Genomic DNA, 26,903 nt, shown 5'->3' on the forward strand with positions numbered 1-26,903 from the left:
TATTGACTCAATAAACAATTTAGTATAGGTAAGGCTTTGCCCACTCAGATGGTCTCAATATCTGGTCTGGCTCATGGACTATTATAAAACAATGACAACGCAAGTACATATTTTACATAGAGGGTTTCTTTATTTAAGGGAAAATAGCATTCAGGTACACATCAATTTTACAAGATTTACAGTTTCTCACACATGAATGTCACATTTCCTCCAGGCTCACAATTAAATCTAATAGATACAGGAATCAACATATAATAATTTAAAAGATCTGTCTGAGTGACAGGACATAAATAGAAACAGCAGAGATGAACAAACTGTTTTGGCAAACACAAATATTACATAACAGGATTGTCAGTGTGGTAAAGTAAAGATAAACAGGCTCGAGTCCCAACACCAATCTAATTTTTAATGGGCAAAAGGGGACATCTATCCATACATCTTTCAGTCAACTACTCTAACTTTCACTAAAGGTGTGTGGAAAGAAAATCTGAACCAGAAGTATCTAAACATATTCTTATATACACCTCTTAAGATTACTGTATACTCAGGTAGTCAGAGGAAAAAAATGCAAACATATTAAATTACAGTGACTTAAACTCTGTGCTTCGGTTGATGTGATGAAAAGTGGCCTTGCAGCTACCTGCTTTATTTGAATAACACAATATCCAATGATTTGGCAGCTGCTTTCATGCAATTGTGAGGGGCTTGTCCTTCTCCTCCAACCCAGCTGCATGTTCTGCATTTTGATTCTGCTCATTCTCCGCGTTGAGCAGTGTTTGTGGTGTGTTAGGAGTGGACTCCTGGCTCTCTAGTTGACAGTTTTGCACCAGAGAGGAATTCAGACAGAGGAAGGTCTGGTTGTTGTCAAGGGCATCCAGACTGGTCATGGTCGTGACCACAGAATCACTGAAGATCGTGTTTGAGAAGACAGAGTTGAAAGTGAACGAGGAGCCAAAAAGGGACTCCTGCACTGGGGATTTGGGGCCGTCTGTGGGAACAACAACTGTTGGGTCTCTGGGAGGTTTGACTGGAGGAATGGGCTCAGGCTCACTGTTATTAGTCTCTGGGTCAGGTTGACTCATTGCTTCCTCCTGATTACTGCCCTCTTCTGAAACCTGGACAGAGAGCGGGTCAGTCTTGACTGTCGCCCTGCAGTCACTGTTTACACTGGACCGTCGGGACGATCCCTCTGCTGTGGAAATGACGCTGCTGGCTCGGGGGAGCCTTTCTGGCGACTTGATCCCTTTCAGTCGCCCCTCTTTCCCCAAAGGGGTGGAGAAACAGTTGAGGCAGCCAGACATTGAGGATGACTTGCCCTGAACATACAGCACTGTGATGGGTGAACAAGCTAAAACTTGGGTAGTTTCAGCTTTGCTAGAGCTCGTCGTTTTTGAATTCATCCTGTTGAGCCCTGGGATCACTTTGACTGTGCCCGCTGAATCCGAGGAGCGACGCGTCACTTTCCCTCTTGACCCCCTTCGAATGCTCTTTGTACCCCTTGTGAGCCAGAAGTCCTGGGAGAGCCCAGGATTCTTCTGTTTTGGCATAGACTGGATATCTGAATTCTGGCTGTTGGCGATGGGCAGGGTAGAGGCTCTCTCCTTGTGCTGCTGCTTCTGTGTGTGTTGGGGGGTGGAGGTATCACTGGGGGGCTGGAAGGAGGAGGAGGAGCGGCGTGATGGGGGCTGCTTGACAGGGCTGCTGCCATTTGACCATGGCTCATTTTCCAGGCTCATGCTGAACTCACCGCTGCTCTCACTTTGAGCTCGACTCTGGACGCCATTCAGCCCTGGAATAAGATTATGGTGTGTTTTTTTATTTTTTATAAATCTACAGAACAATCTATACACAAATCTTCCTTTTTTTATCATGAAAACATGTAATATCCTTAATGACCAACAGGGGGCAACAGAGTTAAGGCTTTCTTTAACAGTTGTTGGCCTCTGTGGTCAGCATAGAGATTAATATGAAACAAGGTCATGATTGCAATTTGATGGATTTGCTCTAATTCCCGAGCTGGTAATACATCTGTATGCTGGCTGAATCCTCTAAGCGAGAATCCACAGGGCTTTACCGTGATTTTGCAGCTCGTCGTTGTCCTCAAATCCAGATGGCACAGCGCTATCATTTGAATCCTTGTCTGTGGGGGAATAAAATGAGAAATCAAACACTGGATGGTTATAAGCGATTGACACTTTTCAACAGCTTCTATGCTTAAAACAGGAAAAGCACACAAGAATGCCGTCTTTGCTCTCCTCTCCTCTACACTTTATTCTAGCATCTAACTAATGAACATGTTATCAAACAACACAGTGGGTCATGAATGCCTCTACCTGTCACCCAGAGCTCAGAAACATCTGGAACAGTGTCGGTTGTGTCAGTGGTTGTGGTGATGACGTGGCCAGATGGTAGAGTGGTGGGAAGATTAAGGTGGATGATGGACAAAATGGATGTGGTAAGGGATGAGGACAATGCGTTCTTCCTGTCCTCCTCAACATCAGCCTCTGACCCTTCCAGCCGCTCTGAGCTTTCTGCCCACCGCTCCTCCTCGAACAGGGTCGAGGGGTACGCCAAGCTGCTCAGGGCTGCGTTGTTGGACCAAGGAGTGGAAGAAATGGGAAGTGGATGAGGGAGGGGGACAGACGGGAGTACTGGTCATGGAGATTAGGAGGTATTTTTGTTCTATGGCGTGGAAATCACCGAGACCGGGATGGTTTGCTTTCTCCATAGACCACACATTCGCCTAGAATTGTGCTTTCAAACAGTTAATCCCTACAGTGCTGCTGGCTCCTGGTAGGGCAGAGCTCATGCAGCACCAGTGTCCTCCTGCAATGCAGCATTTCTTTGACCTCTGATAAAATACCCCAGATTGTGTTCAAATATAGCCACTCTGCTAGAAAATGACTGCTGCAGATGCTTAACAATGTAATATCATATCTAATTTAGTTAAGTTAGTGTGGTGAAATGAGGTTGGCATGGACACATCAAAAATAAAGCATAGATACATCTAGTATTATCAAGTTAGCAGTGAAATAAAAGGCTACAGTCAAGATGAGGGTAGACACCGGACCGCAGTCTTTCTTACACATGGAACGACGGAAGAGGGACTTGACTTTGTCTCTGTCCTTCAGCCTGTTCCTCATACGGGGAAACATTTTGGTGGCTATATGTAACAGCAAAGTGCAGCCACATGGGAGGTAGACAGAGGAATGGATGCAAGCGGAGAGAGAGTGATGTAAGGGAGGAGAGAGGTAGGAAGGGATGAAAAAAGACAAGGGGAAGGAAGGAAGGAAGGAAGGAGTGAAGAAACACATGAGGAAACAAGAAAGACACGGGGAAGACATATTGAGGACTGTTCACACACACATCATGCATCGGGAAACAAACAAATATGCTTATTTTTAAACACATTCCAATACCTGCGTTATTTATGTATTCATTACACAGTTTTTATTTAAAATCTATTTATTTTCATTTTTGTATTTCCTTGAAAAATGCTGAGGTGGAGGGGGAAGATTTGTCAAATTTTGGGAAGATACAAATACGGCTTTGTGTACAGATGAAACTGCTGTCGGTTCCCCCATGCCGCTCTGTCCTCAGGCTGTGAACTGGACTTTACATGAACACACTCCTGAATGATCTCTGTGCCCTGCCTCTGATGATGATGATCTTACTTCCTGGTCTATGGCTGAAGCAGTGAAGGGGGGACTTTGGTACTTTGATGAGACCGGTTCCGCCAAGTCAATGAGAGATGATCTGGTGACTTCAAGAAGGTCATACTCACTGCCGTGACGTTGGGGTGAGATGGCGTCACCTGCGGAGGTGGAGGCTGAGCCTCCAGAGCCATCTGAGCTGATGAAAGAGCTGTTGTCGTGACAGGGGAGGTGTGGCTCAGCGACGCCCGAGTGTGTGGGTGTGGGTGGGCAGTCGGGTCCGTGCTCACGGCTGTTGGATTTAATCAACTTCTTCAGTTTCAGAGTGATCCAGTTTCCACGTCTGTGGTAGGGCAAATATACAAGACGAAATCAATCAATCACCAATCACACAGAGGTGAACTAGACTAGCAATGAATGTTAATGTTTGTCTGATATTCAGATACTTGAAGGTGCTAAATGCTAGATTGGGAGCATTTCTATAAATCTGCACGGCTCTCAACAGCCAGCGGCTCGCAGCTAACAGTACTAATGGTGCTAACAGTGAAAACAACAGCAACAGAGCTAACAGTGTTAACCAGAGGGTGGGCGCAACGTTTCCGCGACGTAAGCGTTGGTCGGGACGGTGTTATCAGCCGTAACCGCTGTATGAGTGCAGTGCAGAGTGGTGGCCGTGGGCGAGCCCGTGGGGCACGCTCACATGCACAAATATGCAGTAAAAGGCACGTGCAGCCGGCCCGGCAATGTCAACAAAGCATGAAGAAGCTCAGATTACAACACACACAGAGGGAGTGACTTCATTAACAACTCTGCAATTCCTCTCTTTATGGAGCATTTAAGCATCTTGCAGATCATTGTTTTGTTTTTTACAGCCCGCGACTTTAATGTTTTGGTTCACTCTCACCGCTCTCATAGCAGCGTTTTGGGCTGCAGCTATTTTCAGTGAGAAAGCTCTGATCAACCCACATTACTCTACCTGCCCAGCACCAAACAGTTAGACACAGACAGACACAGTTCGCAACTAGCTGTTGAACATAGTGGAGCATTTAGCAAGTTGGTGGAGACCAAATACAGAGCTCAAAAAAGCTTCAAACGACAATTAGCACATGGATAAACATGTCCTGCTATACAGAGATACAAAGAACTATGGAGCTCACTGTATTACTGATTACACTATGAATATGTCTTGACTGATCAAATAACTGTATATATGAACTGAAATGACGTACTCTTGTCAATTAGCCAAGTACCACATTAAAATGTATAAAGTGCTGAATGTGAAAACAGAAATTTAATGTGTCACAGTCATTTCACCATAGTAATGGTAAGAATCAATCATAATTATCATTACTACAGGCAACTTACCTGCGAGGAGGTGATGGCTCATAAAACTTGTACTGGTCCATTATTTTTTCCTCCAGCTTCTCCTTCTGCCTCCTCAAATCATTAAGTTTGTCACTGAACAGAGAGGCAGAGAGAGAAAATAGATGAATAGATCATCAATTATAATTGCAGGGATTGTTGATTGTATTTTGGTGTCCTAAATAGGGTAAATGTTTTGCTATTTGCAAGTATCGCTTAGCCTTAATGCCATTAACAAATGAGAGTAACATGTTGTAAATCAACACAGAAGATCCTGTTTAATGCAGCATTATCTTGTCATGGTGTCAGACCCGGCGGCAGACATAAATCCGTGGCCAGGCATTTGATTTGTCTGAGCGGGCCCAATGTAAACATAATAGGCAGCGCCGGCATGTGAGTGTATTGATCTGGCTGATTATACAATTATAAGCACATCCTCCCTATCTATATCTATATGTAAAATATGCGCGTCGCACTGAATTTTCCCTGTTCTGGAGACAACATAGGTGAAGTCACTGACACTTAATATATTTAGCAGGTCAGTGGAAATGCAGCCTACCTGGCACTGGCGTTGATAAATAAGCTCTATTTTTATATATATATATATATATTTTTTATCTCTATTTTATTTTTTTTTAATGCTTTTTTTAAGCACTCTGGTACCATATTTACATTCAAAGTAGGCTACATGTCTTAATAGGCTAACAAAACAGATAAATGTGTACCTCAAATACTGTTGTTTACTTTCCAGATTAATTCTGAATTGTAACATAAAAATAATTACATTCACATATTTTTCCTGTAACTTGTGTCACTCAGGGCTGACCACCAGACCCCCCATACAGTTAGTTTAGAGACCTGCATGTATTTTGACAGGCTGTTATTACGAAAATCATTTTAAATGTGAGACAATGTGAGATACAGTACATTGAGCAGCATGGCTCAAAGGGTCTGAAAAGTTATTAAATCCAGCGAAAAAGTTGCCAATTTGGCAACGCTGTGCGCATGTAATACCCACTACATTTAACACATTTAACTAGTCCATCTTTGGGGACGGGTTAAGCCCTGACACAGGTAACTCAGTGGGTGGGCCCGGCCCTCCAATGCACGTCCATGTCGCCGGGACTGCATGTGTTGGCCCTATTTGCTTACATATACTGTCGCTCTTCAACGTGAAACAGATCCTTGCTCTCCATAGTCTGCTCCAGCAGAGTTCGGTTCTGTAGCATCAGGGTCTCGATCTGGCCGAGCAGGTGGCGATTCTCTTCCTCCAGGTTGCCCTTCAACTGGCCCAGCAGCTACACATCACATAGACAAGCGGCCATATGTGCACATGTGTAAGCATGAATGTAGACAACACGCACTATTGTAGTAAAATATTGCACTACTATACATAAAGTCAACTTATTGAGCATGTAAACAGCCCCGACTCTGAAGAGTGTTTGTCCAGAGTGTGCTGAGGTTAAAGGGCAATTACAAAGTAAATTTATATAATTTAATAGGAAATACTACACCAGCTCAACCTGCTTAACGTCAATACCTCACACTGGTTGGTGAGCTTTGTGGAGGTGATATCCAGCTGCTGAAACTCCTTCTTGAGTTTGGAAAAGTCGGCCTCCCGCCAGGTGTGCTCCAGCTTGGCCTCATTCAGTTGGCTCTTGAGCTGCTTGTGATCTGCTGTCAGCATCTCGTTGTCGTTAAGAAGCTGACGGTATGTCTGGTTCAGCCTTAAAAAAAAGATGTACGGAGATGTTTATCCCCTTGTATAAGCCCACCTCCATGCATTCGTCTGGGTGCACATTAGCGTGTACATTCTCCAGTGAGTGCATGCTTGTGCCTCCTCACCAGTCCTTCTCGTCACGGAGCCGGTAGCACTCGGCAGCAGTGGTCCTGTGCTGTTCTTTCTCCAGAGCCATCCTCATCTGCTCCTCCTTCAGGGCTTTCTCCAGGTCTTCTAGCTTAGTCCGCTGCTGCAACAGGCTATTGTACCTAAAGATACGCACACAAATACATGCATGAAAACACAAACACAGGAACATGCAGGGATCTCGTACCACATGGCTTGACAATAGTGCCTCTCCCCCACCTGTCCTGCAGTGTGCGATGCTCCAGCTCCAGTGTGCGATGGGCGTTTTTCACACAGCCATGCTTGCCCATTAGGGCCTCGTACTCCATGGCTTGCCGCTCATGCAGAGCCGCTAGCCGCTCGTGATCTCGCAACAGCTGCTCGTGAACACCGCGCAGCTCTTCGCGTTCCCGCATGGCGCTGTCCCGCTCGCTTTCTGTCCCTGACTGCTGCTGCTGCAGCTGAGCATTCTGGGCCATGAGGGAAGCACTCTGTGAGTTCAGAGTGGATTTTTCCACCTGGAGAAGAAAGGGATTAGTGTAGCATTTCAGTGTGTACTGTCTGCATGCATACCGATGCAGTGGCTTGTTGATTTTGGCGGTCCCTGTGGACAAAAGGTGTGTTTCAGAGCACCAGAGTTCCTTTAATAAACCTCTCATTTTACAGAAGCAGGGTCTGACAACCGGGATCTGGGAGGCCCCAATGGAGAACCTGCATGATTTTGTCTGATATCGCCAGAATCAGACCTGGTGGCACCGAAGACAAGCATTACGAATAACTATACAGAAATAGTCAATCTTTTAGCTGATGGTCTCGTTTACTACTCATATAGAGGCGTTTGTATTAAATTGACACTGCTTCGTAACCACTTAAAAGTTCCTCAGAGTAACTTTAAGTGTACCACAGAGAATAGTGTGTGTTGTAGTGGCACCTGAAGGTTAGCGTTGTGTGTCTGCAGGGTTGTGTTGTTCTCCTGCAGCGAGGCAGCCTGCCTCTGCAGGGCGAGGATCTGAGCCTGCTGACTGTCACACTGACTCTCCAGCTGCTTCAGTTGGGCCTGCATAGCCTGGCGCTCTGCCTCAAGTGTTGCATTCTTGAGAGGAGAAGAGAAGATTATTGTAAAATGTGACATGAAAACAAGGAAGTGGTGTTAACTTCATGCCCTCAGCACATCGTTAGGTCTATTATTAACATGGATCAACATTGAAAGCAAGGCCAACCACTTACATTCCTCTCCACTTCAATGAGACGGTCTTTGAGCTTCAGCAGTTCCTTGGTGGCCTCTTGGCTTCCACGCAGCCATTCGCTCATAGCCTTGCCAGTCTCTCTGGGTGGGGTAGAACTTGATGCTGTCCACTCTTCCTCCTGCCTCTGTTGCAAGGCCTCATAGCTCAGCTTCACCTGTGGGGGTCAAAGGTCACAAACACTTGGATCTCTAGCAAAATACAAAACGTTGTGTCCAAAATCATTCACTCACTCAATCATTCACTCAATCATTCACTAGCCCCTTCTCACTATCCAGGGAGTTCTACGTACAAATTGTTACCATCAAATCGGAGATACAGGGTTCCACGATTTAATAAGGTTAGACTGAAGCACTCTTTTGTACACCAGTCAATCCTAAAACTAAATATGGAGCCTAATCCCAGATCAAATGTACGTTGAAGGGCCCTGAATATTGTCTTCTGTGATTGTAATGTTAAATGTATGTATCCTTGTTTCTTGTCTTGATTTTTTTGTCCTTTCTGTGATGTTGCAAACGGAGTGATGCAAGACAAATTTCAGACCTGTCTGACAATAAAAGTATTATCGTAATTATTGTATCATATATATAGTGAGATCATCAGCAAAATAAAAAAAATAAAAACACTTTCATTGCTGTCACACAATTAAAACGTGCCAGATCAACGTCTGCTGCTGCTGGTAGACCATCCATAGTGTGCGATAATACATATTTATCTAAGCAATTTTGTTGAGTTGTCTCTTAGTAAAATGCTCTGAATGAATTTGAGTTCCTCTTGGTAAGCAGTGATTCAGGGAGTAGGTCTTGGGCTTTTATTGTGAAAGGTAGGAATTAACGGCCGTTGTGAATGTGGGGTCAATAAGCGTATTTTCCCAAATTAATAAATACAAAGTACTTTGTGGCCGTTTGTGTTGTGATGCTGCTCCGCTCACATGCAATACATTATTTTTGCACCGCAACTCATGGATTTGTCTCAATTGCGCTGCTCCTTTTCCTCTCATCTGTCTGCCATTTTACCTTAAGCGCAATGCATGATGGTATATAGTGCTCAATTAGTGACCATCGTTGTCCACTACTTTTCACGATGCATTGTGGGACACTTTGAGTCCACTATATAAGGTATAATAACTCTCACTATACATTCAGACAACACTACAAAATGGCAAACTCACTATATAATCCACTTTATAGTCAGTAGTGAGTGATTTTGGGCACAGCCAATGTATTTTGTTTCTCAAATGCGACACTAACAGGCCTCCAAAGGTGAATTTTTATGACATGACTTACAGTCTTGAGCTCCTGGCGCAGTTGCTGGTTCAAGGTGGAGGATCCCTGCAGACGAGCCTCCAAAGCTGCCATCTTGTCCTCTTTAATCTGAAGAGATTTTTTCAGAGACGACTCCAATTGTGACTCCAGCATCTTGAACCTGCTGCATAGAGGAAAGAAGTAATTTTACACCAACTTTGGCATTACAATACTCTTCGTTTCTTATCATGTTCACTTCAAAAGTTACAGGATGGGAACTCCAAACAGTATGTAAGCACCTGTTGTCTGGTGCCTCTTGTTCAGCCTGCTGTGCACTCTCCTGGTTCAGGACCTTCATTTCCAACTCATGGGCCAGCCTCTCCAGTTCATTGTCTCTCTGTTGGGTCTTCAGCTTCTCGCTTACCAGCTCCTGAAGATGAACAGTATATGTGAATTACACTAAAATACATTTTAAAGAGACTAGGGCTGTCAAAGTCAATGTGATAATAACGCATTAACGCTAATTAGTTTTAATGCCACTAATTTCTTTAACGAATTAACGCAACTTGCAAATTGCAACTTGTAGCGGGCTCAAAGCTTTAAAGCTAGAGTGAAAATACCGGTATCATATGAAACTACAAAAGGGATCCATTGGTACCAACCATGTCATACTAGCTTGTCGCAAAGTTGGTTAAATAACGCTCCAAACTTTGGGCGAGGAAAAACTTGCATTGTTTTGTGTTGTTAAAATTTTTAACCCACAGACAAATTGCCATTTGTGGTAAAACTGTGCATTCAAGGTTAGGACATAATTCCATATTCACAGAACCAAATGTTGTTAAATCTCCAGGCCTGGTTAAAAAAAGAATTGTCATAGAATCAGCAGACCATTGCACATGTGACAGCCTTCATATTAGGACATAAAATGACATTCAGAATAGAAGAATACTTTCCAAACACCTGGCTAAGTCACTGTCATTGATGCAAAAAAAACAAAATGTTACAAAACGCACATTTTACATTATCTTTACTTGCTTTTATCTCATTTTTCAAAATAAATGTTTTAGTTTGGCGAGTTGTGGATCCTAGTTCACGTGTGTTCAGATCAAATCTAGCCAAAAGTAAAAACTGAGAACCAATGTGAAACACATGTACACTGCTGCTGTGAAAAAACAACACCAGTGCATTATCAGTGAAACGTCAGGGTGGGTCAGGGCAGATTATTTATTCAGTCAGCGTAAACTAGACAGCACAGACTTCCTCCTCTCACCTCTCTGAGGGTGGTCAGGGTCCTCTGGTCGATAGCAGCTTGCTTGGTCAGTTCTCTGTTGTCTCTCTCCAGGCCTTTGACCCTCTCAGCAGTCTCCCTTAACCCCTCCACCTCCTTTACTAGAAACCGCATCTCCCTTTCCAGGCTGGCCATACAGACATTGCTGCTGTCTAAATTGGCTTCCTGGATTTCAGCCTAAAACAGAGGAAAGTAGAACAGTAGCCATTTTATTCAAGGGCAACAAAGCAAGTCTTCCAAACATTATCCTACCTTAGGTTAGCTTTAGAAAACGAGCCTCCCAACCTGCTGGCGGAGTCGTCGATTCTCTTTCTCTAGCTGCCTCTTTTCCCTCTCCAGGACTGTGGTTTCTTGCTCCAGGCTTTGCTTCTCCGTTTCCAGTTGCTCCAGGCGCCGAGCAGAGATCCGAAGTTCCTCTAAAGTGGCCTGCAGACTCTGGTTCTCTGCCTCCAGCTCCTGAACCTCCGCCTCCAGGCGCTGAACTCTCCGGTCTAAAGACATGGGGAGAAAAAATAAACTAATTGGTAAATTGTATGCTTGGATTGCTGTAATCTTTAATGTTGATTTGGTCCACAGAACCTACCAGTGTTATCCAGGGAAGTCTGTAGATGCTGGTTCACTGTATCCAGGGCCCTGCACTTGGCCTCCAGCCGCTGTGTGTGCTTGCTGGCGTAGGAGGAACGTGTTGGCAGACCTGTGAGGATGCTGTCGTGGCAGGGACTGCTGCCCTTTGAGCCAGGGGAGCGATCACGTGATCCAACAAAACAACGGAGCCTATTGTGACTGTTTTCTAAGGCTTCCAGATCAGACATCAGTTCTTTGAAACGGTCTCCACTGCTTCCATCCTCTAGCTGTCCTTTCTCCTGGATATGAAGGTCTGGATTATCTGTGAGGAGGATCTCACTCTGGACTCCATCCAGATCGTCTGCGTGAAGTGGCTGATGGCAGTTTGAATATCCATTCAGCATCTGCTGTGTTAGTGCGCTGAGTGGGAATACATTAGTGCGGTTTTCTATATTTGAGCAGGTGGTTTGCAACCCAGCGGGTTCATCTGTTGATGAGGTACAGTTGTTGGTGCTACAGACCACCTGGCGGACACGGTCACACTCGAGGTGGTGGCCATGTTTGGGTTGCGTGCTGTTGTTAATAGAGGCAGCTCTGAGTTCCTCTATGGTCCTTAAGAGACTTTGGTTCTCCTTCTCCAGCTTTAGCATCCGACTGCGGGTCCTCTCACTCACCTCCTCGCTCAGAGTCTGCTGGCCTTTACACAAACACATGGTGGCAATTAACTGCAGGAAATGAGGACTTGAGACAGACAGAATGAAAGATTAGTTGTAAACGTTTAAAGGTGTCGTGTGCAGCTTAAACCCCCTTAACACTCTGATGGCCCACTGGCGGGCCCGGCTGCTATTCTGTCTTTCAGAAGTTGTACCAGGCTCAGTTTTTAAGATAGAGTGAAGATACTGGTATTATATGAAACCAGAAAACCCTAAGGAATGGATTAGAAAAAATCAAATCCATTGTTATCAACCATGTCATGCTAGCTTGTTGGGAAGAATACTAAATAACGCTACAAAGTTAGGCTACATTTTGGTGAGGAAAAACTGGCATGGCCATTTTCAAAGAAGTCCCTTGACCTCTGACCTCAAGATATGTGAATAAAAATGGGTTCTATGGGTACCCACGAGTCTCCTCTTTACAGACATGTCCACGCTATGATAATCACATGCAGTTTTGGGGCAAAAACCATGCAGTTGTGTACATGCCTTACAGATGTGTTATTTTCGCATATTCTAAAAATGGTGTATTTGAATATTTCTGCATACTGGGGTCCCTAAACAGTCTTGGAAATACATAAATTGGGTATGACTCGAAAGCTGAGACTCTTGTGGATCCAATGAGCGCAATTGTATTCATGTGTGATGATATTAGTCCCCATAGTAGCCATTTCATATAGTGAGACCATTTTTTGAAACTTGACCTCACTCTATGAATTTTTACAACCACAAACGAGAGACCTTTCAGAGGATGGATGGCTTTCCTAGCTAGATTGACAATAAGGGGGTTTCTGAGCAGTTTCCAGAACAGAAGTGGTCGCCATCCAATCGCCGAAAAATGCAATTCTTGCCGAAATCTGCAAATGTCAAAAGGTTTTGATACCATATCACAGCATGGCTTTTTTCTATGGTGTTCCTCAAGGTCTTGGTGTCTTAATGTGGTATTTTGGAGGGATTATTGATGATTTTTATCAATTTGTGAGTTGTAAAAAATTATTAAATTTAGCACCAAATATGGGTAACAAATGGTATCAACCCAAAAAATTGCTGCAACAACTTATAAATAATAGAGCATGAGAATGGCCATCATCTATCTTAATGTTCTAAGCCATTATACACTTTCACAATTTATTTTAATTAGTCATTGAATATGTTCATTCATTTGCATTTTTTATTTCTGACTAGAACAACTTGACACACATCTCAAATTAATCTTCAGGTTCCCAGCTTTCAGATGATGTACACCACCTCTATGTGACATCTATTGTTGACTATTTATCTACCCCTGAACATCCCCTGTCCCCCACCCCTATCCCTCTAAAAAAAGATAAATGATTAATTGATGATTGATTGATTGATTGATTGATTAATTGATGATTGATTGATTGATTGATTGATAGCTTAGCTCAGTTAGGCTATTAAATGTCTGTAGGATCAGTAGCAGAATGGGAGGGACATACAAGTGTTAATCTGTAAATCACAATTTACAGTGTTTGGTGAAACATCTCCTGATCTGTGGACATCTAGTAAATGAGTTTATACTCTAGGTCATGTTTCAGCATACATTCAAACTGCATGCAGAAACATCAAAAATGCATCCATTAGTATTTCCTGAGAAAAAATCCTAAAAGTGGATAAGAAGTGCTAATAGATTAAAGCACTTATGCATGCATGCATCCACGGATGAACACACTTCCACATAATTTACATATGTATTTCCTTACTTACCCTACCATTCCAATAATTCTCCCATTACATCATATTACTGTATGACCAGCTCTTACCCTGAGAGTTCTCAGTGGTCTTGGAGAGCTGCTCTAACTCCCAGCCCAGGTGCTGGGACTCCTCCATGCTCCTCCTTTGAGCCAAACACAGAGCCAGGTTCTCCTCCTGCAGCTCTTCAGTGCGCCTCTGATCTGCCTCCCTCTCCTGAAGTGGAGACACAATGTCAGAGGTCAGCAGAGGTGTGAGAACAGATTCTGTCCAGCTGCAGAAAGGACTGGATGATCATTAAATGTAAAAGAGGATTTAGGCATCTAATGTTGAGTTCTAGATGTTTTTGAATTATACTGCCACTGATCTCCTTGTGTGCAGTCTGACCTGTTCCATGTCGTGGACCCGGGCCTTCAGCAACAGACTGTGCTTCTCCAGCTGGTGGATTTTATCGGAGCGGGCCCTCCAGCCTGCCAGCTGATCCTCCAACACCTCTTTGGTCTCCTGTAGAACCCTGTTATCCTCCTTTAGCTCCTGAAATACACACACACACACACACACACACACACACACACACACACAAATATATCAATGTGTGATTGTTGCATCAGAGGATTCAGTGATTTCTTAAGTTCAAAATTTAGATCAAAATTAATTTCTCAAATTTCACTGGTAAAGCTTTTATAAGACTGCATCAACCTCCACTTTGGCCTTGTAGAACTCCATCTTGTGCAGTTGCTCCCTGTAGCGTCCCACTTCACTCTCCAGCTTGTCTGCCTTTATTGCTCGCTCTCTCAGGGCGTCCAGCTCGTCCCGGTAGGTGCGGGCTGCGCGTGCGTCTACAAGCAGCTGGGAGTTCTGGTGACGGTTCAGACAGAGGCATGGTTTATAGCGAAAACTTTAAATACATGGAGCTCTGCATCATTCTTTCTCAACTAGTCCTAGACATACTAACATATGTCAGTGTCAGTTTGTTGCATTATTTGTATTTAAAGCTGTATTGACCAATGTTTTTTTATATTAACCATAGATCAAATGAGTACATGTATTGTGAAAGGGTAGTGACAGACCCTCAGAGAATTATCACCCAACTCTGCAGTTCCCCTTTAGCTTTTTTTGCTTTAATTTTGTGTCTTTCAGATCATTATTTTGTTTTTTCATGGTACGCTACTTTACCGTTTGGTTTTTACTGTTTACGGTTCTGTCTCACAGATCCCATCAACCTCATTTTGCAGGCAGCTTTGATAAACCCACTGTACACTCTCGGCCCAGCACCAAAGGGCATACAGACAAAGTTAGCAACTAGCTGGTAGAGTATTTATCGGCTAAAAAGATTCAGGGCTGGAGGACGATCCCCAGGCCGCCTGGCCTTCTTCCAATGGCCCCAAGAGTGTCTGACCAGCCCCAGAGATCCATCCATTGGGCTCAAGAGCTGGAGGTGGGTCGTCAGGACCCCATGGCCTTCTTCCAATGGCCCCAAGAGTGTCTGACCAGCCCCAGAGATCCATCGAGATCCAGAGCTGGAGGTCAGTCCTCAGGCCCACTGGCCTTCTTCCAATGGCCCCAAGGGTGTCTGACCAGAACTAGAGAGACATCCATCAGGCTCCAGAGGTGAAGGGTGATACCCAGGCCCACCAACCCTATCCCAAAGCCCCAAGGGTCTCTGACTGCTTTAATTTCCAACAAATGTCTGGTTGTTGGAAACATATGAAACATGCTAACTTGTGCAGCCACAAGGCTTAAACAGAGAATACAAATCGAGATCTCCTGTTCAGACAAATCCATATAAGCTTTTGGTTGTATCTCTGAGTCCAGAGGTTTAAATTTGCTGTCATTAAGCACTGCTCTGCAGCAAAGTGTGGCGCGCAATAATCTGTGTAATCTGCAGAGCGATCAGTAGGTCACTGTGTGTCATCATCAGAAGGAGCTGCAATTTATTCTTTGTCTTTTCTGACTTCTAACCTCCTGCTGGATCCTCTTCAGCTCGGCCTCCATGTTCTCCAGCTCATGTCTGCAGTCCAGCATCTGCTCACTCTTCTCCTCTCTGGTGGGGTCAGATGTGCAGTGCAGAAAGACAAGCAGGCGGGCCGGTTAGTGTATACTACTTTTCTGCATATATTTAAATAATGATCAAATACAAATCCCCCCTTGAAATTTTATGTTTCAAATGCTCTCAAATTCAAAGCGATAAGTAGGCTATAATTACTTATGTTGGTACAAACACTGCACAAAACACCCATACTTGATTCCAACATAAAGCTTCCAACATAAAGCTCCTTAAACCCCATTTTATTTTCTTTCCCACGTGGTTCAGATGTATATTATGCACATGAAAGAACTGTCTAAGGCCAGAGCTATACATGATGCTTTAAGTGATATTGTGTTTGCTCAGAGGCAGCAGTATGTGAATCTGAGCATCCCAACAGGACAATACAGCTGAGAAGATGGGACGGAGTGCAATGATGGAACTGAGATCTTGATCGGATCAGGGTTAGTGTGCGTGTGTGTGTGCATGCAGTATCTGCTGAAATGCAGAGCCAATGTGGGTCAGTGGCGGTGCACAGCCATTGAACCTGCCAAGCGCAGGCCGTAATGTGGGCCAAACTCCCAGGGGCATCTCTTATCCTGTAGTATCTCTCGCTGCTTCTCATTCACTCTCTATTGGCAGTTCCCCCAGAGGACAGACCAACGCTTTACCAACATGCGTCCTGGGGAGATACTCGTACTATACCAAGACACTATATAAAATTCAACAATCACTTACTGTGGGAATGGACAACTTCTACCAGTGTGTATTTTTGATCTCATGCTGTTTGTGTTGCATTTAGGTCTCGGAACAACATTTTTCCTACGCATTGGCATGTTTGCTGTAAGATGCTTTTCTGACTGTGAACTTGTAAAAGAGTGAACTTTTCCTGTTCTCCTGATTGTGTAAACTATATGTTAACCTTTTAGCCACAAGGATTTTTTTTTTTACTATTTTTTCCTCATGCTTTCTTGCTTAAAGGACCAATATGTAATATATTTACTGTAATAAATCATAAAATGTCATCAGAGATTAAGGAAACATTCTGAATTGAAATACTGGCTTCTCCGACAACAATGCTACGGCCAGTTTGTTCTCCTTTGAAATTTCCATTCCGGTCCGGAATGCCCGTTTTTGTTTTGGCCGTTGTGATCCCGTCCACTGCCCATTTCAACACCCCGTTGACACATATGAAACAAATTGTCACGCAAACACAGCCTTCTACCGCCATGGAAGCAAGCAAACTAACTGTATCAACAGAGATAATGTTAACATTAGATTCTAACGACCTGAAAAGCCTCGGCTCATCTCTCTCAGGTCCGTGTGCAGCTGAGTTATCAAGGCAGCGAGATTTGAGCGGTGAAGTGATTCAGAGTCTACTGCTGGCCAGAGGCTAATGCGGTCGTGTCTAGAAGGTAACCCTCAAATTGCGAAAACATGCGCTGCTATCAGTCACACCGGAGGAGCGGATGGGCCACAGCTCCAATGTTTTGAATTTGGACTACTGTTATCCATTTTAAAAGCTAGCTGTCAGTCCTATATATTGTTCCTTTAACTGCACTGTATTTTATTTTTTTTTTTTTTATAAATAAAATAACCATTTAATACTTACAGTTCTTGTCTAAGTCGTCTGATCCTGGCCTTAGAGTCAGCCAGCTCCACTGCCAGGTGTTGCTGAGTCCCCGTCTGCTGTTGCATGCTGGGAGAGTAGCTGCCGGACATCGGGCTGGAGGGGCTATTGAGCAAGCTAACCACACCTTCCTTTTCCTGCATTAGCTCGGCTATAGTCTGCAAAAAGGACAGGTGACAGATTAGCATATGATTTAACATCCAACGTACCTCTTAAAATCAGTGCAAACATGCAGTAAATATTAGGGCTGTCAAAGTTAACGCGATAACGCAAATTTGTTTTAACGCCACTAATTTTTTTAATGCATTAACGCAACTTGCGATTCTTAGGTTGTAGCGGGCTCAGTTTTAAAGCTAGAGTGAAGATATTGGCATGTGAAACTAGAAAACCAGGATGGAAGGAATCCATTGGTACCAACCATGTCATACTTGCTTGTCGTTAAGGTGGCCAAAGAACGCTCCAAACTTGAACTAACTTTTGGCGAGGAAAGACTAGCATTGCCATTTTCAAAGGGGTCCCTTGACCTCTGACCTCAAGATATGTGAATGAAAATGGGTTCTATGGGTACCCACGAGTCTCCCCTTTACAGACATGCCACTTTATAATAATCACATGCAGTTTTGGGCAAGTCATAGTCAAGTCAGCACACTGACACACTGACAGCTGTTGTTACCTGTTGGGCTTGAGTTTGCCATGTTATGATTTGAGCATATTTGTTATGCTAAATGTAGTACCTGTGAGGGTTTCTGGACAATATTTGCATTGTTTTGTGTTGTTAATTGATTTCCAATAATAGATATATGCATATGTTTTCATAAAGCAAGCATATTTGCCCACTCCCATGTTGATATGAGTATTGATACTTGACAAATATCCCTTTAAGGTACATTTTGAACAGATAAAAAATGTGTGATTAATTTGCGATTAATCTTGATTTACTATGGACAATCATGCGATTAATCGCGTTTAAATATTTTAATTGATTGACAGCCCTAATTAATATGCATGCAAATTAAATATACCTCTAAATGGGTGTCTCTCTGGTCCAGCACATGTCGGAGGTGCGTGGCCATGTTCCTCGCTACGGCCTCGAGCTCCTCTGGGTGCACCTCGCTGGACTCCAACCACTGCAGATCCAGCACGTTCTCCTGACTGAGGGTCAACTGGTAAACATGGGAAGGGACAGTCAGGGAAGCAGAGAAAAGCACAATATAATGTGAAAGAAAACAAAGTGGCACAAGGATACTCAGGATGCAGCTACAAAATGATAGACTGTTACTTCTTTCACTTTCCAATAAATCCTTATTACTTCCAAGAATTTCATATGAACTGTTTCTCATATTTAGCTAACAAGAAAATATGCCATGTGACCTCGGCTGGCTACAAACCTACTGTATCTGCAGTATTCTTTACTTGTCCCAGATACAACCACGACTACACACAACATGATTTCCGGTACATCACAGCTGTGGCATTTCAAAGCTCATGTCATATAAAGTCAGATACCTCCTGAATATGTGCAGCTATGGCAGCTTTTGTGTCAAAGTCAAGCGTCTGGATCCTCTCGATGTACTCCTCTTTTTTCTCACACTGAAAGTAAAAAAGACAAACAGATTTAGATCTCCACAGCTCATGCAGTCTTTTTCCGGTTTTCTGAACAGAAATGGTCAGACAGTCAGGGTTTACCTGGACTGCACATCCCAACAGCAGCAGCAAAAGCTTCTTCATTTCCTCCAGACTTTGCTCTGTGGAGAGTAAAAAAAAGTTCATTATCTGAAATAGAACTTATCAGATTGAAGTACTGAGGGCTGCTGACATAGATTTAAGTTGAATAGGGCGCTGGCTGCTGAATTTAGGTCACCACTTGCCAAAGCCTTATCATCACAAGGCAGTGTGGTTTATCAGACTGATAGAGTGCAGTTGAATTCATCAGAAACGGTATCAAAGAGCTAAAGCGGTCTGTCAGTGAGGAAATACTGTAAACGTTTTCAGCGCTGGGAAGCCTTTTTTGGGGGAAAATGCTACCTGATTTTCATTGTTCACTATTTAGAAATCAGGTTTTGCATTGATGCCATTTTCTAAATGCAATTAACAGTTACATTATTGCTACTAGTTAACTTCAGTTTCATTAGCAGAGCTGTTTTAATATTCTTTTCAAAATAATAATATATCACTTTGTTAAATTAACTTTTTAAAATCTTTTAAATGACCAGTTTAGCAATGACACTAAGTCTATATTACACATAAGTCCTAAGTAAGGGATAATATACAGCAAGCCAGTTATTGTTGTGAAATAAGAGGCAGGAAGAGGACGGGTCTTGCATCGGGGTTTATTTCACAACAATGAACCGCTAGCTGTACATTATCCCGCTTATTACACAGCGACTTAATTAAGAATTCAATAATTTCACACAAAAAATGTCCTCCAGAGTCCGAGATCAGAACTGCGTCCATAGCAACGGCATGTTATACATGACAACACTATTTCTATAAAGAAATAACAGACCGTGGAACGCCGTGATTGACCAATCAGAATTGAGTATTCAACAAAGCCGTGTAATAATCTTCAATAAATCAATGCAGTGCTTATTGAGGATCACCAAACAGACTAATCAGGCTTCCAACCACATACTGACTTAGCAGCTCTAATAGAGAGGAGAGACGAGGAATAAAACAGCATACCACAGTAAGGAGTCCTGCCAAGCAGCAACACGTTTGGCAAAGGAATCATGATTAATTGTCTCAGATTATCCTGCAAAGAAAGAGAAACAGAGCAGGATGAGGGAGATGGGTGGAGGAAAAAAGAAAAGAAAGATAAGCACATTTTAGGCCACACTGAAACAAGGACAGGATACAACACTTCTTGCGGTCTAGCCAAAGTGCTTGAATGGACAGGGACGTATGTATGGACAGCACATAGCGGCTGCTGAAACACATGTATAGAAACAGAGCCAACTAATGGAGGAGCGCTCTGAATGGGTCGGCGACAGAGCCAGTTTCCCTGGCGCAGTGGTGGAATCCACCAGAAGTGTTTGGGTGCAGCCTTGCATCAGGATATAAGTGGCTTGCGTTCATGTGTGTGTGCAGTCTGTCTTCCGGTGTGTATGCACAGTGTATTACTGATTGTTAATAGCTCCTAATGAGGAAAAGTGACCCTGTAAAGTTCAGGAAACTATTACTAATTCCCATATGGAAGGAAAGCTACAGATGACTGGATTCATTTAGTCTTTGAAGCTATACAGTCAACCCTCACATTTTCCAGTGACTGCCACTGTGACCCTTTAAGGAAAGTTCAACTGACTGAGACCAGGATGGCAATGTCGATTGGTCCACCACTTTGGTCCGGACTGAAATATATACAACTATTGGATGGATAGTTATTGTGTTTAATCTGTACATTTCGTACGGACATTTTTGGCCCCCAGAGGATGAATCATACTGACTTTTTCTCTAGTGCCACAATGAAGATGACTTTTTTGTTTTTTAGTAAAATGTGTTGACAACAAATGGATGGATTGCCATGAAATTTGGTGCAGACATTTATGGTTCCCAGACGATGTATCCTAATGATTTTGGTGGTCCCTGACATTTCCTCTAGTGCAGTGGTTCCCAACCTGGGGTTGTGCCAGGATTTGTCTGCTCTGAAGTTGTCAAAATGAGATTTGCACATAATATTCTATAACTAAAATCATCATAACAGACTTACTGAATAATGTAAACAGACAAAAGTCTGTAAAACTATAGACAGAGATAAAGATATATGATTTACTACTTTGTAGTTCAAATTGAGGATTCTGTTCGAGGGATTATAATTTTTCTTAAGGGTGATGACTTCAGAAAACTTTGGGGGAGGGGCTCAGCTTTTTTTAGATACAAGTAAGGGGGGCTTCAAGGAGAATAGGTCGGGAACCACTGCACTAGTGAGACCATGAGGGTGACATTTGGGGGTTTTGACTGCAATATGAAGTTTGATACAGACATTCATGTTCCCCTCAGGATAAATTGTAATAACTTTGGTGATCCCCTGACTTTTCATCTCCCACCATCATCATGTTTGTTCAATACTTTGGTTTATGACCAAATACCTGCAAAACTAATGACATTCAGCTCTACTTTATGTTTAGTGCTAATTAGCAAATGTTAGCATGATCGAGCCCTAAACCAAGTTGGTGAGCATGGTAAACATTATACCTACTAAACATCAGCATGTTAGCATTGTCATTGTAAACATGTAAGCAGGCTGACATTAGCATATAGCTGAAAGTACCATACAGAGCAGCTAGCATGGCTATAGAGACTCTTCAGTCTTATTTTCCAATCAGAAGAGAGAGAGAGAGTCAAGTCCTTCAACTGACCTCACAACATAAAGCTAACCAAAATCAGACCAGCATGGATGTGGTTTTCAGATGACAGCAGTTAAAAGATGCAAGGGCTGCCATACATCTATATTTACTGCAGCGTACTTGATTAAGAGTTCTTTTAATTGGAGCAAAGACATAAATAAAAACTGCCGTCGGTCTCAGGGCATTAATTCATTTTGAAGATTTTTCTGTGACGTTTTTTCAGCAACACTGAGTGAGATCAACGTGACTAGAAGTACCCAAAACTTTGATTTTACTAAGAGTAAACACAGTATAAACAATGATTACAGTAGATGATATCAGATATACTACCAATAAGGGCTGTCAATCGATTAAAATATTTAATCGAAAATTAATCACACATATTTTATCTGTTCAAAATATACCTTAAAGGGAGATTTGTCAAGTATTTCATACTCGTATCAACATGGGAGTCGACAAATATGATTGCTTTATGCAAATGTATGTATATATTTATTATTTGAAATCTATTCACGACACAAAACAATGACAGATATTGTCCAGAAACCCTCACAGGTACTGCATTTAGCATAAACAATATGCTCAAATCATAACATGGCAAACTGCAGCCCAACAGGCAACAACAGCTGTCAGTGTGTCAGTGTGCTGACTTGACTATGACTTTCCCCAAACTGGATGTGATTATCATAAAGTGGGCATGTCTGTAAAAGGGAGACTCGTGGGTACCCATAGAACCCATTTACATATCTTGAGGTCAGAGGTCAAGGTACCCCTGTCAAAAGGGCCATGACAGTTTTTCCTCGCCAAAATGTTGCGTAATTTTGGAGCGTTATTTATCCTCCTTCGCAACAAGTTTTTATGACATGGTTGGTACAAATGGATTCATTAGGGTTTCTAGTTTCATACGATGCCAGTATCTTCACTCTAGCTTCAATCCGCTACAACCTAAAAATCGCAAGTTGCGTTAATGCGTTACTATAGCGTTAACATTAACAGCCCTACTATTAACCTATGGTAACAAAAATACATACAGTATAACCCCATCATTTCTTTGCTAATCTGAAGAGCATGATTGCCCCGTCCTCTGTGAAATTACTTTTCTTGTGATCTTAACAGTTCTTAGTAGAAGAAAGCTTAGCTCGAATCGTACTTAATTACTCTGACACAGACACAGTGGTGTGTCTGCCCATGAATCTTGTGACTTTGTGTGTCATTCTAAAGCTCTGCCTGTCTGACTGCAGCTTTACTGTGGCTCTCTGCTGTGCTCTAACCTCGCTCCTGTGCTGATTACACAGATGTGAACACGGCTGATATTTAGGGCACACATCTTAAGAAGAACAAGTTGATCTGCTGGGACACAAGTCCTGCCAACTATCTGGTTCGCGCATGTGTGAGCTAGTTGTGTGTGCGTGTGACAGATGAAGCAAAAAATAGGCAGAATTGAAAAATTCTAAATCAAATGTTCAGATATCATAATCCCATGTAGAGAGAGAGAGATGGAAAGCTTAATTTGGATACATTATGTAACGTATGGTTGCGAAACAAGGGGAGGGAACATCCAAAACTCACCAGATAGTACGCTTTGATTTGCTGGACAAGGAAGTTCAGGTTCTGGATCCTCTGACTTGGATCCCTGCTCACTTTGTTTGCACCCTGAGGTGTAGCTGAGGGATTTCTAAAGACGGAATGTACAAAAGGCATTTTATTTGACATTTCTGCTATTCACAAACACACAAACAGCTGTCAGTGGAATGGAGTGAGAGGAAGCTGCAAGCTGGTTAAAGTCTTGGCTCAGGGATCGCCACGAAAACATGTATGAGGTCTCTCTATTCATTCCTAACTTTAGCCTGTGTGACGTCATTCCTTTCAGCCAAAAAACTGCACTGTTTTCGAGCCAAATGGGGTGGCATTAGACTTTCCACCCAAAGGAAACCCTTTAGCAGGATTCTTGGGCTGTTGGCACGGGCCTAATGTAGTCTGTGGTTGAACTGACTGACATTATAGCTGAAATGCCATCACCTTTGTGCAGTTATATAGGTCAGACGTCACCTTATTGCTCAGGAAAAGACACCTGTTGTGTGCAGACTAGCTGGCAAAGTGATGCTGACCCTTTCATCACATGTTTTAGTATGCCTGTCTCCATCTCTGTGCTGTCTGTCCTGTTTCTGTGCCTCCACCATCTGTGTCCCAGTGCCACTAAACACCAGCAACAAGGCCCTAATCCCAGAGGGTCTCCCAATCCAGGAGATTATCCCGCCTCGTCTCCTCCCTTCCCCTCCCCTTGGCGCAGCATTGTTTTGCATTTAGAGCTGGTTATTGTGACCCTGGGGGGATAAGTGGGATGATGGATACTGTAGACTTGAGATGGCTAGACAGCATTATCCACAAGTGCATTGGGTCATCAGTTTTTTTTACCCATTCTTTGCAACTCTTCAATTTCAGTTCTACCATCAATATCTGAAGTGTCATCCCAACATGAAGACTAAAGCCAGGGTCTCGCCACCTGTCAACTCACAGTAGTTTGTGTCACATCGTAAACTGCCAGAAGACCATCGGTTCGTGTTTGTTATGGGTGAAGGTAATTCCCTCAGAACATAAGGCCCCCAAATCATAATCTCTTAAGTAGCGTCTTGACAGTATCTATGATGTCCCTCATGTCTTGGCAGATCTTCTCCCTCAGTGTCTGTAACTTTCATGCTAATTCGAAATTTTTTTGAGAAACCCTAACCTGTAAGTAATGAGGAAGTTGCATTTAAAGACGGCTGGCAGACTACAAAGATCCCCTTTATTACTGCAGAGTGACAAAGCCAGTACTGTTGGTGCCTGGATAAGAATGTTAGCAGATGCTTGATACTGTGTCAGTAGCTGCTATAGATGGCATGAGGGGGGAATATACCTTTTCTTAAGAAAAAACTTAATTAAGACTATTTCTAGTATTTGATTGATGTTCTTATAGCTGAAGTGGGTAGAAATGGAGCAAATATGATTAAAGAAAAGTTATTTTTATATAACGGTCACTATATCCTCCTGACAGTAGTGCATGAGACAATTAATCTGAAAAAACTAATTTGCCTCTATGTCCTCCGGTGCTCCTAATGGCATCTATGAGATTTCACAGACCGGAGGGAAACAACCAATCAGAGCCCATTGGAGCCTTGCCGTCTCTGATCAGCTGTCAATCACTCACAAACTCCGATCAAACGGTCAAACTAGGCAGCGCTGATCAAATATGGTCAATATTCCGTCACTGTAATGCCTATTTCTCGCTTAAAATGTTTTCAGAAACATCTTGTAGTGTACTGTTTAGCTGTAAAATGGTAAAGTTTGTGACCCGGCAGACATGTTGACATAAGTTGAGGAAATACCAAGCACCGCCCACCAGCTGGAGCAAACTTTCTCATTTCACAGCTAAACAGTACACTACAAGATGTTTCTGAAAACATTTTACGCGAGAAATAGGCATTACAGTAACAGAATATTGATTCATATTTGATCAGCGCTGCCTAGTTTGACCCTTTGATCAGAGTTCACGAGTGAATGACAGCTGCCTCCGTTGAATGAGCAGCCAACAGGAACGCTCTCTCTCTCTCTCTGAAATGACCTGTGTTTGGCTAAAGTCTCCCGTCACGGGCTAGACTTTTTAAAGCCTGAAAACAGAGCCATGAGGAGGTGCAGAAGTCTAGTTTTCTCTCAAAACACTTGAATTACAATATGCTGAAAGGTTATAAAGCGTCTTGAGATAACTTCTGTTGTGATTTGACGCTATACAAAAATAAATTGATTTGATTTGATTTGATTATTATGGAATCTTTTGCCCAATGATGCCAAAAACATGCTGCCTACTGCAGCTTTAATCATCAAATGTTTTGATTCAAGTCTATGACAGCCAACAGCATCAACAACACCCAGGCTACTAATCTGAATATCCATCTGGGACACTGCTCACAAACCTAGATTAGAAATGAATGAAATATTAAGCTGCAAGAACAAAGCTGCATGAAGCATGAAGTGACTTACATTTGTGTCATTATGTCATTCAGAAAGACTCCATCCAGTAATTCAGAGAAGTCCAAGTACATGCCCCCATCATGTGGCACAAATGTCCTCACCTAAAATAGCAAACACAGGATGGATGAAAGGTTGATGTCATAGTGAGTCATGGCAGGAAATCAGAGGTTTGTGCATTACTTACCCAAGTGACAAGTGGGCTCAGCATGAGTTGATCCAGACAGGGCAGAACAATTCCAATTTCCATCGTTACCAAATGCTGTAGGTGATGACTCTCAACAGAATATGTGTCAACCAGGCAGAGAGTGGTATAGCAGCCCAGAAACTACATCTTCTGCAGAAGTGAGGCAGTCTTGCACGAGTGCACCATCCAAACCATCCCATCCATCTTATGTAAACTAGTTGGAAATGTCCTCTCGGCACTGCGATTTAGATTGTTGTCGTTTTTTGCTCACAGCCCGTCGCTATACATCCACGACATCCTGCAGTTTACAACGTCGCCAAGTCGGTGTTCAAGCACAGTCCTCTCTGTCCGCATTTTGTCCCGCAACATCCTCCTTGGTCCTCCTCTGCTGCAAAGGCATCTGCCGTCAGTCCCCCCTCCCCAACCCGTCCTCCTCCTCCTCCTCCTCCCAGCCTCCACAGAAAGCCACAGAAAGAGTTAGCACCACTGAGTGGATGCTTTCTAAAAACTATTTAACAACCACAAATTGAGCCAAATGTGCTGATTCCATAAAAAACAAAACAAAACACTCTCCTATTCTAGACACGATAACATGAAATGCTCCTCCCTTCCTATAGTCTCCAGCAGCAGACGTCCTAATAGAGCTATCTGAAATATCTTTGCCTTTTAATCTGTCACCATGACAACGGCGCCCCCATCCCCTCCCCATCAGCAGCAGCCTCTTTCACATGACAACAAAAGCACTCACACACTGGTGCTGACACACACACTGCTGCTGACACACACACACACACACACACACACACAGCCACTTAGCTAGACATGATATTAAGTGTAGAGACATACAAAATAGGATCTATAACAATGTGCAACAACTTTTTGTAAAGTTCTGAATGTGTTTTTTTAAATGAGTATTTATTTTATTTAGCTAAAGTGTGTGAAGTGTGTGAATATTTTCAGGTGGAATTTCATTCATTCATTTCATTCTCACTGTGCAATATAATTTTCCACTTGTGCAATTTTGTTAATAGTCTGTTTATTGTCAATACGGTATATACTGCTCTTATTTTTATACTTCTATTTAA

The 26,903-nt window shown here is 42.9% G+C and overlaps 1 protein-coding gene across 5 annotated transcripts; it reads right to left on the reverse strand.

Annotated features, from left to right (window-relative positions):
• Positions 1-117: 117 nt before the first annotated feature.
• On the reverse strand, positions 118-26,491 carry LOC141764101 (girdin-like). 5 transcript variants are annotated; one of them, XM_074629041.1, is made up of 29 exons: positions 25,819-26,491; positions 25,644-25,735; positions 23,196-23,301; positions 19,966-20,035; positions 18,970-19,028; positions 18,790-18,873; positions 18,306-18,446; positions 17,266-17,441; positions 15,590-15,671; positions 14,327-14,485; positions 14,015-14,161; positions 13,699-13,843; positions 11,221-11,898; positions 10,923-11,128; positions 10,620-10,814; positions 9,649-9,779; positions 9,392-9,530; positions 8,089-8,262; positions 7,793-7,954; positions 7,102-7,379; positions 6,861-7,004; positions 6,556-6,742; positions 6,168-6,313; positions 5,019-5,111; positions 3,785-3,996; positions 3,086-3,163; positions 2,334-2,585; positions 2,075-2,140; positions 118-1,789 (listed from the first exon to the last, which is right to left on the reverse strand). In XM_074629041.1, the coding sequence occupies exons 1-29, from the start codon at positions 25,879-25,881 to the stop codon at positions 687-689; spliced, it is 5,568 nt and encodes a 1,855-aa protein (XP_074485142.1). In that variant the 5' UTR covers positions 25,882-26,491; the 3' UTR covers positions 118-686. The 5 variants fall into 5 exon arrangements, with proteins under 5 accessions (XP_074485142.1, XP_074485140.1, XP_074485143.1 ...); XM_074629039.1 differs by having other exon boundaries at positions 9,392-9,533; XM_074629042.1 differs by lacking the exon at positions 3,086-3,163 and having other exon boundaries at positions 9,392-9,533; positions 25,819-26,490.
• Positions 26,492-26,903: the final 412 nt, after the last annotated feature.

The sequence above is a fragment of the Sebastes fasciatus genome, chromosome 3, assembly GCF_043250625.1.
Source record: "Sebastes fasciatus isolate fSebFas1 chromosome 3, fSebFas1.pri, whole genome shotgun sequence".
Lineage (NCBI taxonomy): Eukaryota > Metazoa > Chordata > Actinopteri > Perciformes > Sebastidae > Sebastes > Sebastes fasciatus.